The sequence below is a fragment of the Carettochelys insculpta genome, chromosome 13, assembly GCF_033958435.1.
Source record: "Carettochelys insculpta isolate YL-2023 chromosome 13, ASM3395843v1, whole genome shotgun sequence".
NCBI classification, from domain to species: Eukaryota; Metazoa; Chordata; order Testudines; family Carettochelyidae; genus Carettochelys; species Carettochelys insculpta.
Genome location: NC_134149.1, coordinates 3,332,960 through 3,349,321, shown reverse-complemented (window position 1 = coordinate 3,349,321; position 16,362 = coordinate 3,332,960). Strand labels below are relative to the sequence as shown.

Here is a 16,362-nt window from a genome sequence, read left to right as displayed (position 1 = left end):
CAAAGAATTTGGTTGTGGGTGACTAAAGAGGAACTCCATGCTCTTTGCTGGGACGAAGTACTTCTTATCCGCTCTCTTGTTCGTAGGCAGGATAGAGGCCAGAGTCTGCCATATGGTAGGGGCTGACTCCATAATGGGTTCGTCCAGCGGAATAGCAATTTTGGATGAAGCCGGGGGTCTCAAGTTTTTCAGGAGTTTGTGATGTTTCTCCTGCACCTCTGCCGTTTGAATGTCTTGCGTGAAAGCCACCCTTTTAAATAGCTCCTGAAATTGTTTAAGTTCATCCGGGGGGGGGAGACATCCCTGGGGGCCATGGCCTCATCTGGGGAGGATGAGGAGGAACCACTGGGGTAAACCTCCCTCGAACCCTCAGGCTCCTGCGGTCGATGATACACTTGCTCCCTGGAGGATTGTGAAGGAAGATATCGGGGTTCTAAAACTAACTCCCTTTGAGACAGCTGTGTTTCCGTCCCCGATCGAGAGTGTCCACGGGGGTATTGAGCGGCCGGGGGGGGACCTGCCCCTGGATGTAGGCCTGCGGTGTCTGTGTCCGGCATGATGAGGACGACCATAGCAGCATGGGCAAGGGTCTGGGGATGGAGACCTGGACCACCCACGGAGTGTGTACCCCCGATGTCTGGGAGAGCGAGACCTCCATGACGACACAGATAGAGATGAAACTGGCTTGTGACAGTACTCCAGGGGATCCACTCCCAGAAATGGTGAAGGTGGCCCAAGCCATGGTGACATTGGTTGGAGGAACGGTGGAGGTGGTTCTGGATAAGCCGGTGGAGACACAGGCCTTCGGTGCGGCGTGTGTAACACAGGGGAAGGGCTTGGTGCTAACAGCAGCGCAGCCCTGTCTGGAGATGGGCTGCGGTGCCAGGTTCTTGATTTTGCCTTACCCCTCCCCTCCCGTGCCGGGGATCTCAGCCCCGCTGTCGGTGCCGCGCTCGGCACAAATCAGCTGTGGTGCCGTGTGGGTAGCTTCCTCCGGCACCTGCAGGCTCTGTGCCTGGTGCCCCTGCACCGTTGGTGCCGCCTGGGGCAGTGCCGCCAGGTCCGGCATTTGCCTCGCTGATGCTCTGGGCACCGCGCATGCCGGCTGTTGTGTAACTGGAGGTGCAGCCTCTGCCATGTGCGCTGCCGCGTTGCCACTTGCCTGAGTATGCAGCTGGGGGCTGTGTGCGCCGCTCGTCCTGCTCGCTGAACCCGCCAGCAAGGATCGAGCCAGGGAGAGTTTCCTCCGTTTCTGCACTGAGGGGGTCAGAGAAAACTGCCCTCCTCTTATGCAACCCAGAGGGCCCTTCTGGGTGAGGCTTCTCCGGCAAGTCCAGCTGGAGAGCCTTATTGAACAAGAGCATTTTAAGCCTCATCTCTCTGTCCTTCCTGGCCCTGGCTGTGAGCTTAGCACAGTGAGAACACTTCTGGGTAACGTGTGATTCCCCCAGGCAGCGGATGCATTCGCTATGCCCATCAGAGGCCGGCATAGTGTCACGGCATGACTCACGCTTTTTAAAACCTGAAGAGGCCATTGCGGTGAGTCCTTCACTGTTAATAGGGTACTTAGCACTTAATCCGTGCCTTTCCACCCCAAATAGCGATCACCGGCCTGCGGGGCAGTGGGCGGCCTAAATGGCCTTCACGTCCGCTCTTCTCTTCTCCACTCCTCTTTTTTTTTTTTTTTTTTTTTGCTCATATTCTCTTTGTCTTTGCTTTCTCCCTCTCTTTTTTTTTTAGTAACCAAAAACAACAAATTACACATAGAAAACAACTATCTAATCTGACTCTGGCCTTAGCCTGAGCGGATTCCGTCTGCAGCCGATGGCGGTTGAGAAGGAACTGGCGGGGACTGGATCGCGCACGTGGCCAGGGGTGTGTGGGGGAGCGGCGTGCGCCAGCACATGCACGACCCAGGAGAAACTGCTGGAGGATTTCCAATCTGCAGCGCCAGGCGAGCCCAACACCTATTGTGGAGCATCCACGGGGAGCACTCGAAGAACAAACTTTATGGGACCACAGGAAACTTGGCCACACCCATGACAAGTGGTCCTCCAGCTAACTAAAATCATGCCGGATTATGGATGTTGCCAGACAAGAGTACCAGACAAGAGAGGTTCAACCTGTATAGCTAACTGGTTAAACACCATGGCCCTCTGAATTCTGACTTCGACCTTTTATAAATAATTCAGAGTACTGAGATTAATACATCAAGGCACAAGTAGTCTCCTTCATCTGACCTCTGCTACAAAACACAAGGATTGTTGTCTGTTTGCTTTACAACTGGCTTGCCAGGGAGCAATCAACATGATGGATTGTTTTTTGTCAACAGCCCAAGTATGCTATTGCTTGCTGTCATCCTGCATGCATTACATTTTCCACGGTGCTGCACTGATCCGGAGAACCCACTGCCCCTTCAGAGTTCAGAGATCCTTTTGAGTCCTCTCTTTTGATAGCATGGCCGTTCAGAAGTGCCGTGCCATAGCCTAGGGAAAAGAAGAAACCCACAAAGGCACAGTTAGAGCCTACATAGCACTGGGTAGGGACTTCAGGGAGGATTCCTGAAGAAATGGCTGCAACTTGCAGGGAATGAATGCATGTATGTGCATTCCACTGAAGCAATGAACCGAGAGGCTCAGACAGTGTCTGGATCGGGACATACAGAGCTTCCAGAGGCTCTTTAACAGAATAGGAGTGTCATGTTCTGAGCCAGATTCTCTTCCACTTACTCACACAAGTAACACTTTCTACTGTGCCTTTTGACAAATGATTTGATAACTGATACATCATTTGTTGAATATTCACAATGCATCTGGGCCATTGGCCTTTCCACTGATTTTACTTGGGGGAAGGGACACCCGAACGTGGCAGATCACCTGTCTCCCATGCCTAATTAGGGAAATCGATTCTTTTAATATGTCTCGTGGCTTCCCCCCAAGAACAAAGCTCGCTATAAACACTTTTAAAAAGCAATAATCACCCCTCGGAATAATCTCCTGGGTTGCAATACTGATGCTTGCAGGTATGTCTACACTACAACACAGGACACGATCATGACCCCGAGAGCCACCTCTGCACTAGCTGTACTCTAGCTTGCACAGCTGAAAAGGGCAGTGAAGCTGTGACAATCCCTCTGGCCTTCAGGGAGGGTAGCACAAGCCCCCTGGGACCCTCAGGATATGTTCACATTGCCTGCTGTGCTGAAGCTTGTGCCACCGGATCGTTACTGCTCCTTTCAGCTGTGCTAACTAGATGGAATTTTGGGTGGGTGCGTGTCCATGAGCTGCACTCACAGCTTCCACAGCAGTAAGGACAGACCCCTGCTCCATCGGAGGGTGGCATTTGCTATCATGAACTTTGCTTCTGATTTGAACAGAGGTGCGCAGTTGAAGCATGGCCAAATACAGCCCTTGGTAAGCTTAAGAACCTGAAGTCCCTCCCACAGGGTGACCATGCAATTGTGCTGGGCAAGGAATGACACAAAATTCTGCTACTTTTAATCATTTGAAGCTCTGTCCCCCATCTGCTGTATTGTTCTCCTGTCCCCTTTCTTTTGCTGTGCATTTGGAACCATTTAAGGAAAGTGCTGTTTGGTTCTACCAGCTGCTTGCAGTTTGCACTTTAATTACACTTTAAACAGCTCATTTACCTGTTTCTTTTTCCACAATCAGACTCGAACTGTTTGAAGGGGATGTAAAATGACACAAAAACTCGTCTCTGGACGCCTGCAAAACAGCAGGAGATGTGTGAGCGGGAAAAGAGCTGTCAAAGCATCATAAGGACTACCAACTAGACTGGCTTTGCAAATTTGGGATAAAAAAATATCTAGCATGACTTACGGAAAAAAAACCTCTCCTTGCCTACTCAGGCCAAGAGGAGGACGAACACACTAGCAGAACTGTTCAAAGAACAGTAAATCATTTTACAAAAAGTTGTGTCAATCTTTTCTCTCCAGTTTTCTCCAAGACTTCTGTTGAAAAGTTGACTGGCTCCAAAGCATTGATATTTTACTTGCCAGCCCAAAAAAATCACTTGCCCTGAATAAATGGGCAAGGCCAATTTGCAAAGCTGAGCTCGATCCAGGCCAAACTCAGATCTGAAAATACAACTTCAACTGCAAAGCCATGTGTGTGAGAGAACAGGACTTGGTGTGACATCAACACACACTAATGGGCTCTCTTTCCTCAGATGACAGCCCTTACGTAGGCTAAAGCTGAAAAGAATGCGTGATAGACCGCAAAGGAAAGGGCAAAGCAATCTCCCCCTAGCAGTGCCGAGAGCTATGCCTCAGAGTAAACCGGAACGTGAAATGAGTGAAACAAGTGAGATCAAACTGGGCTATGGAAAACAGAACACTTGTGTTTGTCCATAAAAGCACAACCAGGCAGACGGCTGGCAGCATGCACTAATGAACTGTGGGTAGGGCCACAGCTGGCCCCGTGGGGCCCAGCCGGCGGGCAAGTCCAATGCAGCACGCTGCCAGTGCCACCTGGCTGGTGGGCAGGACACACACTGCTCCCTGCCATGTGGGTCTGGCCAGTGGGCGGTGGATGCTATAGTTAATTGAAGTGCAGGGCCTTGAAGGTGCAGGGCTCAGGGCAACCGCCTTGCTCGAAGGCTGGGCCTGGGTAAGGTGACAGAGCTAAGAGCACAGGGGGCTGGTCCCTGTGGGAAGAGCAGGCCTGTTGCTCTTGTTTCAGAGCAAGTGAGCCCAGCCGAGCCAGTTCTGGGAGCAGGGCTACCATAGGACTAGCCTGGCCTGCTGCAGGGCAAGAGGAGGAAGAGGATCCACAAGGGAAAGGCGCTCACTTGGGTGGTGGGTCCCTGGAGCAAGAGATCAGAAGCCTGAGAAGGGACCTCCGGGGCCAGTGTTCCCAAGGGAGAGAGAGGTGGCGAGAGCAGAGAAGTGGCTGTGGGAAGGGAAGTTGGTTAGGACAGGGGGGCTGAGAGAACAGGATGTCCAGAGGCCCGGGAGGGGGCGGCTGCGAAGCACTAGGACAAAGGACGAACTGAGGGGCTCTGTGGGTGGTGGTGCGCCTGTGTTTGGACTAACAGACTGCGTTCTAGGTGGCTGGGTCTGGCAGCAAGTGCTTGTTAAGCTAGGGAGATGTGCAGCTCTGTCACGTACGGCAGAGAAGGGCAGCACCTCGATCGGACCCTGAACAAGGCAGAGCGAGGGGGCTCTTTGGTGCCGGTGAAGAGGGAGAGATGGGGCACCCGGATGGCCCCTCTTCATTCCAGCTACAAGTCCGGATGAAGAGAACTGCTAATTCCCGGCCGGCGCAGAGCTACTCACAGAATTGGACAGGGTGGTGCAGGAGTAGAGGGCGTCCCACCCAGCCAGCCGCTGGATATTCTCCAGGAGCAGCCCCACCAGCGGCAGATACAGCTGGGAGATTTTCGCCTGCTGGTTCTGAAAGAGAGTCAGTGACGCACACTGCGAGGGCCTGTGGTAACTGTACGGTCACTGGGAAGGGGCAGCTGTCCCCTCCGTTAAGGAAGCATGTGGCAGAATAAGCAATCGAACCCAGTCCTCCTGCGTCTTTGGCTGTGCCCTAAACGCAAGGCCCACGCCAGTTCTAAACAAGTGGACTGAGCGCCCAGCAAGTGCCACTGGCTGCACACAGGGGCAGGGGGCTGACAGCCTCCCAGGCCTGGGCAAGGGCCCAGGGACGGACAGCTCCATGCTCCCAGAAGGGGCGGGGCCTCAGGTGTAAGGGGCGGGGCTGGGACACCCAGCCTGCAGTGCCACCCAGACCACAGTGCACTATCCGCCTCCCCCCAGTGCTGCCTGGAGCTCACCAGCAGCAATTTAAAGCACCCAGGGCTCCAGGTGCCACTTCTGCCACAGCAGCAGCAGTGGTGGCTGGGAGCCCCAAGCCCGCTTGAATTAACAAGCCCTCTGCCCTCCCCGCCCACGCGTCAGCAGTGGAGCCCCTGAACTTCTCAATGATGAGCCCTGCTCACTGCTCTAGCCAAGAAAGAGTTAGCACCTAGCTCCACCACCCTCTTTAATACATTTATTTGCACAAGCCCCACCCCAAACTGGTCATAAATGATATCCCTCTTTGATAGCCGTGCTAAGTGACATGCCCATCACCACACAGGAAGCATGTGGCAGTGTTAGCAATTGAACCCCGCCCTCCTGCCTCTCCAGCTGCACCCTAAACACAAGGGCCCCCCCACTGCTTTTAAATGATTGGCCAGATTTGCAAGAGCACCGAGACCCCAGCAACTGTCACTGACTTCTACATTTAGCCATTTGGAATGGAGATCCATCAACTACATGAAAAAACTCGCCCAGATCCAGACAGACATCATCTTTCTCTCCAAATGCAAGAAAACGGACATTGTACCCAAGGGACAGAGTGAAAAACCCATTACAATCAACATAGTACACTGACTACAGTGAACACGCTCTCCAAGAAACTGAGGAACCACTTGATCAAAATCCTTTACAATAAACAAAAGATGGTCAAAAATGAACTCTCTGAACTTGAAATTATCATCAACAAACAGGCATCCATGCAAGACCCCACAGTACGAGGCTTTACCAGTGCCAGACAACACACACTTCCTCTCTCTACAAAAAAGAAAAGAGAATAAATTTTCTTCATTAATTCATTCCTCAGGATACTTCAAACACAATAACAGTAGCTCGACCAAGAACATTGCTAACCTTTCAAACTACCAACTCAGCCCCGCAGAGGAGTCTCTCTTATCCCGGGGTCCTTCCTTCTGCCCTACCTCCTCCACGAATTTAATACAATTCTGTGGTGACCTGGAAGCCTTCTTTCGCCACCTCCGTCTAAAGGAATTTTTCCAGCACACCTATGAACAACAGTCTGACTCTTTCGACCCCCCCTACTAACAACAAAAGAAGAACAACTCTATGTGGACTCCCCCTGAGGGTGGTAGTGAAAGTCCGGACTTCTATGTACAGTGCTTCCGCAACCGTGCTCAGGCTGACATTATACACAAACAATGCCAAATGAAACACAATCTCAACTATGCTGAACGCCATGCTGTCCAGAGTCTAAAAAAAAATAACCCAGACATCATAATCAAACCAGCTAATGAAGGGGGTGCTGTTGTCATCCTGAATAAGTCCGACTATGAACAGGAGGCAGCCAGACAACTCTCCAACACATTTTACAGACCTCTCTCCGCTGATCCCACTTTGGAATTCCAAAGGAAATTACAACTACTACTGAAGGAACTCCCTGCTGCTACTCAGGACCTCATCCGCTCAGACACACCATCTGAGCCGCAGCCTGGACTATTCTATTTACTTCCCAAAATCCACAAACCTGGAAGCCCTGGACGCCCTATCATTTCAGGTACTGGCACCCTTACTACTGGACTATCCAGTTACGTGGACTCCCTCTTCAAACCCTATGCCATCAACGCTCCCAGCTATATCCGAGATACCACCGACTTCCTGAGGAAATTACAAAACATCGGAATAGTTCCTGATAACGCCATCCTTGCCACAATGGATGTAGAGGCCCTGTACACTAATATTCCACATAAAGACAGATTACAAGCAATCAGGAACACCATCCCTGATGCCACCACAGCCAATCTGGTGTCTGACCTCTGTGACTTTGTTCTCACACACAATCATTTCCATTTTGGGGACAATTTATACCTCCAGATTAGTGGAACTGCTATGGGCACCCGCATGGCCCCACAATATGCTAATATATTTATGGCTGACCTGGAACAACGATTCCTCAGCTCTCGTCCCCTATTACCACTCCTCTACTTAAAATACATTGATGACATCTTTATGATTTGGACCCATGGTACAGAGGCTCTAGAAGAATTCCACAGGGACTTTAACAATTTACACCCCACCATCAACTTATGCCTCGATTACAACATGCAAGAGATACATTTCCTGGACACTACAGTACTAATCAAGGATGGCCTGATCAGTACCACACTGTACCGAAAACCTACTGATCGCTATACTTATCTACACCCTTCTAGTTTCCATCCTGCACACGTGACTAAATCCATTGTTTCCAGTCAAGCTCTTAGGTACAATCGCATTTGCTCTGATCCAACTAACAGAGACCAAAAACTACAAGAACTTTACCAAATATTCATAAACCTGAATTACCCACCAGGAGAAGTAAAAAAAAAAAAATCGACAGGGCCAGACGAATACCCAGAGACCAGCTACTCCAAGATCGGCCCAAAAAAGCCAAGAACAGAACACCACTGGTCATCACCTACAGCCCCCAACTCAGACCACTGCAACAAATTATTAAAGACCTACAACCTATCCTTAATCAGGATACTACACTCCAGAAGGCCCTGGGTGACATGCCTGTTCTCTCCTGCAGACAACCTCCCAACCTCATGAGGATCCTCACTAACAGCCACAGTCTATACCCCAGGAACACCAGTCCTGGAACCTTTCCTTGCAACAAAGCCCGCTGCCAGCTTTGTCCACATATCTTCTCTGGAAATACCATCACTGGACCTAACCAGGTTACTCACAGAATCACGGGCACTTTCTCATGCTCCTCTACTAACATCATATATGCCATTATGTGCCAACAATGCCCAGATGCTTTGTATATTGGACAGACTTCTAACTCCCTTAGACAAAGGGTCAATGGGCACAAAACAGACATCAAAACACTCCAGATCCACAAACCAGTTAGTCAACATTTTAGTGGAATGGGGCATTCTATTAATGACCTAAAGGTATGTGTGTTACTGAAGAGGAATTACCGCACCGTTCTGGAAAGGGAAGCAGCCGAGCTGGCTTTTATATTCAAATTCGGCACATTAACACACGGTTTAAATCATGATGGGAACTTCCTGAGTCACTATAGGGGCTCGTCTGCTTACTTGGCTCAATCTAATTCTTGACCTCCCCCCCGCCCCCCCGACTCCTCCACTCTCTGATTTGCTCACCTTGATTATCTTTTTCTGATTTGTCCTCCTTGCTTACTGTTTTTGGTTCTCTGTGTCTTAAATATCGGGTCTGTTCTGGTCTGGCTATGGTCTGAAGAAGTGGATCTGTCCCACGAAAGCTCGCCTAATAAACTATTTTGCTAGTCTTTAAAGTGCTACTTGACTGCTTTTTGTTTTGACTTCCTGAGTTGTAGCTTTGTTCTCTTATCCACTACGTACTGAGCAGGGCCCAGGAGCTGTCCTCATTCTCAGTAATTATTACAGCATGGTGCACCAGCCACTAAGCATAGCAGCTAAGAGTGTCTAAGCTACAGAAGCCGGCAGAGATCAGCGAGAAGCAAAAAACCTGCTACTGAGTGCCTCCTGCCTCATTCTCTGTGAAAGGGAGAGGAGTTACCCTGGCAGAAACCCTGCAGCTCAGAAATCACCAGCAGAAAAAGTCACAGGGAAGCAGAGGCTCCGTCTTTATCAATACCTTGCCCTAAAACCAGTGCAGGAAAGAAGGCCCCACAAACACACCGTGGGCATTTCAAGCCAACCGTCACCCAAACTCTTTTAACCTTCCTGTGATATTGACTAGCTAGAAAAACATCCCGGGTATTAAAGATTGGTTCTCTCTCCAGACTACAGCATAGTCTAGTCCAGGAAATCACATGTTTATGTAGTCAATGGGTTAATCATATGCTTAAGTTGCCTGTTGGATAAGCATCTTATCACCTTAATGCTTGATGTGGCTAACCCCAATGGACGTGACTAAGGGAAGATTAAGCAATTGCCATCTTGAATTTTTACCACAGCACATTGAAGCTCCTGTCAATCATTCATAACAGGTCTTTAAAAAGAAACGACAGACCAACGAACTGTGCAAAACCAGAAGTTTGTTGTGTGTCTTTGCATCAAATCTAGACACATACAGAACTGTCAAAAAAAGTCGTGCCTTACCTTGTGCTGATATCTATTGTCAAATGCATGCTTTATTAAAAGATTCTTTAGGATGGAGATGGCTGTAAATCGCACGTCATAATTGTCCTGCAGAGCAAGAGCTGTTTCTCTCAGCAGCAGCCCCACCAAGAAGTGATTCCTGCAATACTCATCTGTTAAACTGTATTCAAGATTTACATCTGCAACAAAAAGCAAAACACTGAGCAGTCCTCGCAGTATTTTCATTTAGGGAACATAAACACGGTGAAATTGTAATGCAGATACCACTCCCTTTGTAAATGCGTCAGGGTGCTTTGGTGACTGTGGACAACCCTGTATCTCTTGTACCCATTCAACGCAGTCACTTTCTGATTAGAATCACAGAACTGGAAAGGACCTCAAGAGGTCATCAAGTCCTGTCCCCTGCCCTCACTACAGGACCAAACCCTCTCTACAGCACCCCTGACAAGTGCTTGTCTAACCTGCTCTAAAGTATCTCTAATGATGGAGATCCCACAACCTCCCTAGTGCTCAATCACCCTGACGTGGGAAGTTTTTCATCATGCCTAACCTAAACCTCCCCTGCTGCAAGGGTTATAATCAGGGTTTCCTGTAAGCGAAGCACTTGGGCGGCCCCCCAGGAGAGACTAAGGTGCTGCGCAACTGATTGCTAGAGTGTGCAGATCTGGCAGCTTGAGTTTCTTTGGTGGTGCACATCAGTCGATGCCTTGGTGCGTGTAACAAAATTTATTCCACCCACAGATGGAAAAAAATTAGAGCAAACCCTGGTTATAATACCCCAGAATCCTGGTACGCAGGAAAGAGCTTCTTGCAAATTTCCTGTACAAGACCAAACTGTAGGAAGAGCCAAAACGTGTGTGGCAAATTAGGACACCTTCCCTGCCCAATTCTGTCCCTGCTGCTGGCTTTCCAACATGCCCCCAAAGGGCTGAGGAGCTCACTGGGATGGGGGTTCAATGCCCTGGCTTGCTAGGCACTGTGATGGCTTCATCTCTATCAGTGGACATCTTCTGTAGCTCTGCCACAAAGGAGCAAAGCAGCCCAGCATTTCACTGCTTGGAGAGGTTTAACTTCACTGGCTCTCCTCCAATGCGTGCATGCAACATTCGAATGCTCTTGTAAGCTCCCAGCCTCAGGGATGTGCCCCAGGCTGTGTGTTCTTTCCCTACTGCCAACAGTCTCCTTGTTCCCAGCTCAGCTGACTTTTGGTAACTCCCACAAGTATGGGAAGTTCCCTGATACACCTGGTTAGGCCTGGAGTGTCTAGACAGCCTTAAAAATCCCAGACCAGGTTTTCAACAGCTCTGTCATGTTGGTTGCAGAACCAATGAATATTCAAAATTCTGCTGATTCACATAGTCTGATAAAAGGTGAAACGAACTAGGAATTCTTGCCTAAGAGAAAACAGAAAGCAAGCTAGAGAAAAGTTATCTAGCATGGATTTTTAGTAGTTTTAATAAAACGTCTATGTCAATTATACACCGGTTATTTTGGTTAGTTGGATGTGAGCAAGCTAGTTGATTTGAAATGGTGTATTTAATTTGATATTAAATGATTCAGTGATCCCAGTCAAACCTACCTACTGAAGTGAACCGTTCCAGAGCAAATGAAAAATAATCTAATCAATACGTAAAAAAGAAAAGGAACAAATAAAAATAAAGCAAACTCAAAAGCATTAAGTAACCCTGCCCTCCCGCTTAGCAGGGGACAGTCTCGGCAGGGTTGTTACACACAGTTCGCATGCTGGAACACTTCTTTCTAGTAACTGGCTGTTTAGCTGGATGGCAGCAACCTGCAAAACCTGCTCCATGAGAGTTCGGATTGCACATGCTGTGCCAAATTCTAGCTGCTGAGGAAACAGATATCCTCCAGGAAAACTAGGGGAAGCAGCACGGGGTGAGACATGAAAACTGGTTTCTCACGATCCCTGCTCTGGAAAGCCACAGAGAAATGGCTTGGTGATGCCTCTGAGACACAATGAGTGTGGCCTGAAATGGGGATGGATTGCATGCGATGTGTCTGCCCACACTGTGTCCTGTTGTCAGCTCTTTGCAAACAACTCCTTCTCTAGGGCATGCAAAGGGCAGCAGGAGGGATCTGCCCCTGGTTCAGACAGCTCCATACACCATCACTACACCTGAACGCCTGCCCACTTCACCAGATACACCCCAGTACCTGCCTCTGCCAGGGCAGGCAGAACGCCCAGACACTGCCACTTTTGTCGTGTGTGTGTGTGCGCGCGCGTGCACGTGCACACACACATTCCAGGAGGGGGCGTTGCCACTTTCTCACGTCAGCCAGACTGTGGTGAGCATGGTGAACCACTTCACACTCATTAACACAAGCGTGCCTTCTAAAGGGGAAGGAGAATGACTCCAACAGCAGATGCTGGTGGCAGAGAGCTACAGGGCAGCAGCTCGAAGACTATTAGATTACTAGCCGCACGTAGAGAGACGTATATTAACCGTGTCAGACTAGCAGTCCCATCCCACAGCATTAACCACAGGCAGGCAGAAGCCACCCCAGAGCGTCACATCTCCTCTTTCCCAGCGGCGTGTGCTGTGACAGTGGGCCGGCCAGCCAGATGGCCAGTTCTACATGAGATGAGAGTGGGGCTGGGCAGCTCAGAGGTTAGTAACACAAGAAAAGAGACAGGAAGATGCTGATCTCTCCCCAAGCACTGCAACCGAACACATTTTGGAGCTCCCTCTGAGGCAGGCTGGGCTATTATCCTCTGGTACCGATGGGGGACCAAGGGGGCATCTACACTGCAGCAAATCCTGTGGCAACAAGTGTCAGAGCCTGGAGACTCGAGCTTGTGGGGCTCACACGGCAATGCTAGCCAAAGCCACGCAGCCGTTTCCACACTGGAGCCTGTAACAGGCATGAGGCTTGGAGCCTGAGCTGGAATGTTTATGCAGCTATTTTTAGCATTGTAGCACCAGTCCTGGGAGCCAAAGCATGTAGACCTGAGCACGGAGACTCACTGCCACCATTATTTTTACTATTTATTTGCAGTGTAGCTGCACCCTGAGGCACAGAGAGATCCAGTGGCCCGCTTGCTGGCAGCATAGCAGGGAATGACACCAGTTGCCCTACGTCACAGGCTAGTGCCCTGCCCTTGGGAAAAGCCATCCACTATGGGGCCAGACTTCGGCGGCTGTGGGAAAGGGCAGTTAGATAAATGATCTATGAACATTTAACAAATCTTGTCCACACAAACAGAGAAAATCTGTACTGGGCCACTCTACGTGCTTATTTAAACCTACGGAACACAGCAAGAGCCCTTCTGTCGCTATGTGGGCCCAGGCACACAGAAACATGAAAACTGTATCAGTGTCCTGTGGTTAACTCATATGGGGCTTGCCGAGGGCATTAACATAACAATAACCCCAGACACCAGCGAGGGCACCCCCGCATGCTGACACATTAGGGCTGTCTAAGCAATTCAATATGAACAGACCTACCTTGAACGCGCTGAAGTTTGGGTTTGGCAAAGGTCATCGGTAAATTTAAAGGAATGTAATGCTCATGATTGCAAACAGTTTGCAGAAAGTCAAACTTTAATTCAAGCAGCATCTGGATAAAAGACACAAGAGCTTAGTTTGACTAGCTCATGGCTAGCTGGCATTTGAGGTACTGCTTGGGGAGTCAGCCCAGGAATGGAGTTTGAATGACAACCACCTGTTTCTTCTCTCCAGTCATTATAAAACGCGGACTTTCTGTCGCCTCTGCCCTGTTCTCTCCCTCCCTTACTCTCTCTTACCACCCCGGGCCTCTGACACGCCCTAGCATCTCCTGAATTTGGTTGCTCCAATTCTCTCAGGTTGTTTTCACATTCAGGACAGTGCTGGTGCTCTCTGAGCGCACGGAGACACCTCTACACCAAGGAAAGTAAGTCAACTGCAGATATGCAATTCTAGCTACGGCAATTGTGTACCTAGAATCAGCGTATCTACAACTTACCGGGCCATCCTCACAGAACAAGGCTGACAGGAGAACTCCCATCAATCTCCCTTACTCCTCATGTCTCGCAAGTACAGGGTCAATGTCGACCCCAATAGATCCGTTCTGTGTGGAAGATCGACCCTAAGCAGGTCGATCTTCCGAGCTAGAGTAGACAGCCTTAGATACAAGTGCTGCAATATCAGTTACATGGCAGCCAATTACAAAGGCAAACAACAACTGCCAAGCTCTGTTTAATGCTGAAAGATATAAACCCCCCCGCACCCCACAAGGGGCTTCAATAAATCCATCATCTCACCTTTGGGTCTTTGCGGCCAAATCCAGACATGTAATCATTGATCAGGTTAAAGATAAACCCTCTGTCCATAAACGTCAAACAGCGCTGCAGAAACAGAGAGACACGTCTGCGATCACGTGAAAAGAACGCCAAACTGCCACAGCCCAAGAGCCAGGGTCCTGCCAAGAGTCAAGTGGTGTTCTTCTGCAAGACTGCTCCAGTCCCACGGTCTTTATAACCGGGCTTGTCTGCAATGCTCGGGATGACCTCACATCAGCCTCCGGGGACACGAGAAACCTTACAGTGAGAGTGCACATGCCTTGGCACAGAGCCTGTGCATGATGGCAGGGCCCCTATTAAATGGGCAGTGGCTTCACTTCCTTGTCGCTGCTACGAAAGCGAAGCCTGGGAAGAAGAGTCAGAGCCACTGGAGAAGCAAGAGATGATGCAACAAAGCCTCGTCTGCCTGGCCTGTGCATTCACAGCCCACTAGGTGCTAGCTGCTTTTGTCTCTATGAAGCCTGGAAGCAAGGAGAAAAGGACTGACCTTCAGGAAGCTGGCCAAGCTGAAGTTGACATTCCGAGATTCTTCAGGGATTTCACTGTAGCGAATAGTCACGTGGGGAATTATGGCAAGGAGGAGCGAATGTAAAACGTGATGGTAGGAGTCAGGAAATCGCTGGGTTCTGGGGAGCTAAAATCAAACACACCACGGAGGACGATCCGCTCTCAGAGCTCAGCCAACGTGCAAGCTTCCTTTGAGCCAGTGGTTCCCATGCGTCTCACCAGTGCAGGCCCCCATTCACCCCCTCAACTGTTCACAGACCCCCAATTACCCCTCCAACGGTTCATGGACCCCCAAAACCAATTCTAGCCACTATATACACGTCACTAAATAAACAAAGGAAACCACAACACAGATTTTCAGACAGCAGTTAACAACATCATTTGAAGATATTTAGTTTAAAATAATAATAGATTGTAACTTTGCAATTTATTTAAACTTACTTCCTATGATCCTTTTTTGTTTATTTTTTTCACAGACCCCCTGCAATTCCCTTGTGGACCCCAGGTTGGGAACCACTGCCTCAAGCATTCACATAAAGAAATCTTTAACTACACACCAGACCGTGGGGCATCGTGTGCTCCTCAAGCAGCGGGGACACTAGCGGCGATCAGTCTATTAACGCTATCTGCAAATGGCGTACTGAGTCCTGTATTTGGACACAGGAGGCCTGTACTGAACTGACCAGAAGACGCAAATGTTTACAGTGGCAGAACTACGACGCAGGGGAGGTGAGAAGAGACAAGAGCAAAGCCTGTTTTTTCTGGCATTTACAAAGGATTACACGATCTTTGAAGATCAAGTTTGCAGAAAAGCTGTCTGGAAGAGGATTGCCTCGTGGCAGCTCTCTTGCCAGGGGCCTGGGGCAGTGACGCTTACCTTGATTTTGTTTTCATCTAGCAGGTACATTGCCATTGACTTGGCGAGTGCTTCAAAGAAAAACCAGGAGTACTGAAAGAAACAAATGGAGATCAGTCCCACCTCCCAGCAAGACAGAGCGCGTTGGGCTGCATCAGAAAATGCAGCATTCTAATGACTGGGACTAATTCGGATGACAGGTCAAACCAAGAGCACGTCTTTTCAACCGACTCCGAAACACAGCCATAAGGTAAGTAGACTATGGCTTGAAAATGCTTGCAAATATATCCCTCTGCCCCTTCTGGGACTCGGATCCCTTCAGCCCACCCCTGAGACTTGGACAGAGCCCCTGTGAAATCAATGGGTCTCCATCAGGCACAAGGGTCTGTCCACAGAGGATCCACCTGCAGGACCAGGGGCTATGTCATTATGCAAAGGCCCGCAGGAAAGGCCAGGAGACATTGCTGGGGAGGGCCTGGGGACAACACAGCACCAAAGGACAGAAGTGGGCAGAGGGAGGGCACAGAAAGGGACCATGCGTAGGCTACAGGAAGCAGTAATGCTGCCCCTCTCTTGGGGAATGCAAAATCAGACACTTGCTCGGTGTAGCAACTGGAAGGGACCCTGGCGGTATCCCAAATGAATGGCTATAAAGGCACTATCACACTCACAGCTCTGCCTCTGGCAGGGAGAGCTGGGAACAGGGTCTGCTGGGAGGGGGACCTGGCAACAGATTACGTGAGGCTCTGATCCTGAGGCTATGGGGAGAGGGAAGTGGCTGGGGCATGTAACAGAGCCTTTCCCACTTTCTGCTCTGACT

At 49.7% G+C, this 16,362-nt stretch overlaps 1 protein-coding gene across 4 annotated transcripts in view; it reads right to left on the bottom strand.

Annotated features, from left to right (window-relative positions):
- Positions 1–16,362, bottom strand: part of DOCK11 (dedicator of cytokinesis 11) — a 136,004-nt gene that overhangs the window by 56,050 nt on the left and 63,592 nt on the right. For 3 of the 4 annotated variants that reach the window (XR_012647363.1, XM_075008070.1, XM_075008071.1), the window contains exons 27-35: positions 15,564–15,635; positions 14,667–14,813; positions 14,141–14,224; positions 13,344–13,455; positions 11,456–11,494; positions 9,877–10,055; positions 5,297–5,413; positions 3,650–3,725; positions 2,374–2,486 (exon numbers count right to left, since the gene is read on the bottom strand). Coding sequence is in view for 3 of the 4 variants with exons in the window: in XM_075008070.1 (XP_074864171.1) it covers positions 2,374–2,486; positions 3,650–3,725; positions 5,297–5,413; positions 9,877–10,055; positions 11,456–11,494; positions 13,344–13,455; positions 14,141–14,224; positions 14,667–14,813; positions 15,564–15,635 (939 nt within the window). In the remaining variant the exon portion in view is untranslated. The remainder of the gene's footprint in view (positions 1–2,373; positions 2,487–3,649; positions 3,726–5,296; positions 5,414–9,876; positions 10,056–11,455; positions 11,495–13,343; positions 13,456–14,140; positions 14,225–14,666; positions 14,814–15,563; positions 15,636–16,362) is intronic. The other variant, XM_075008072.1, reaches the window with a different exon arrangement.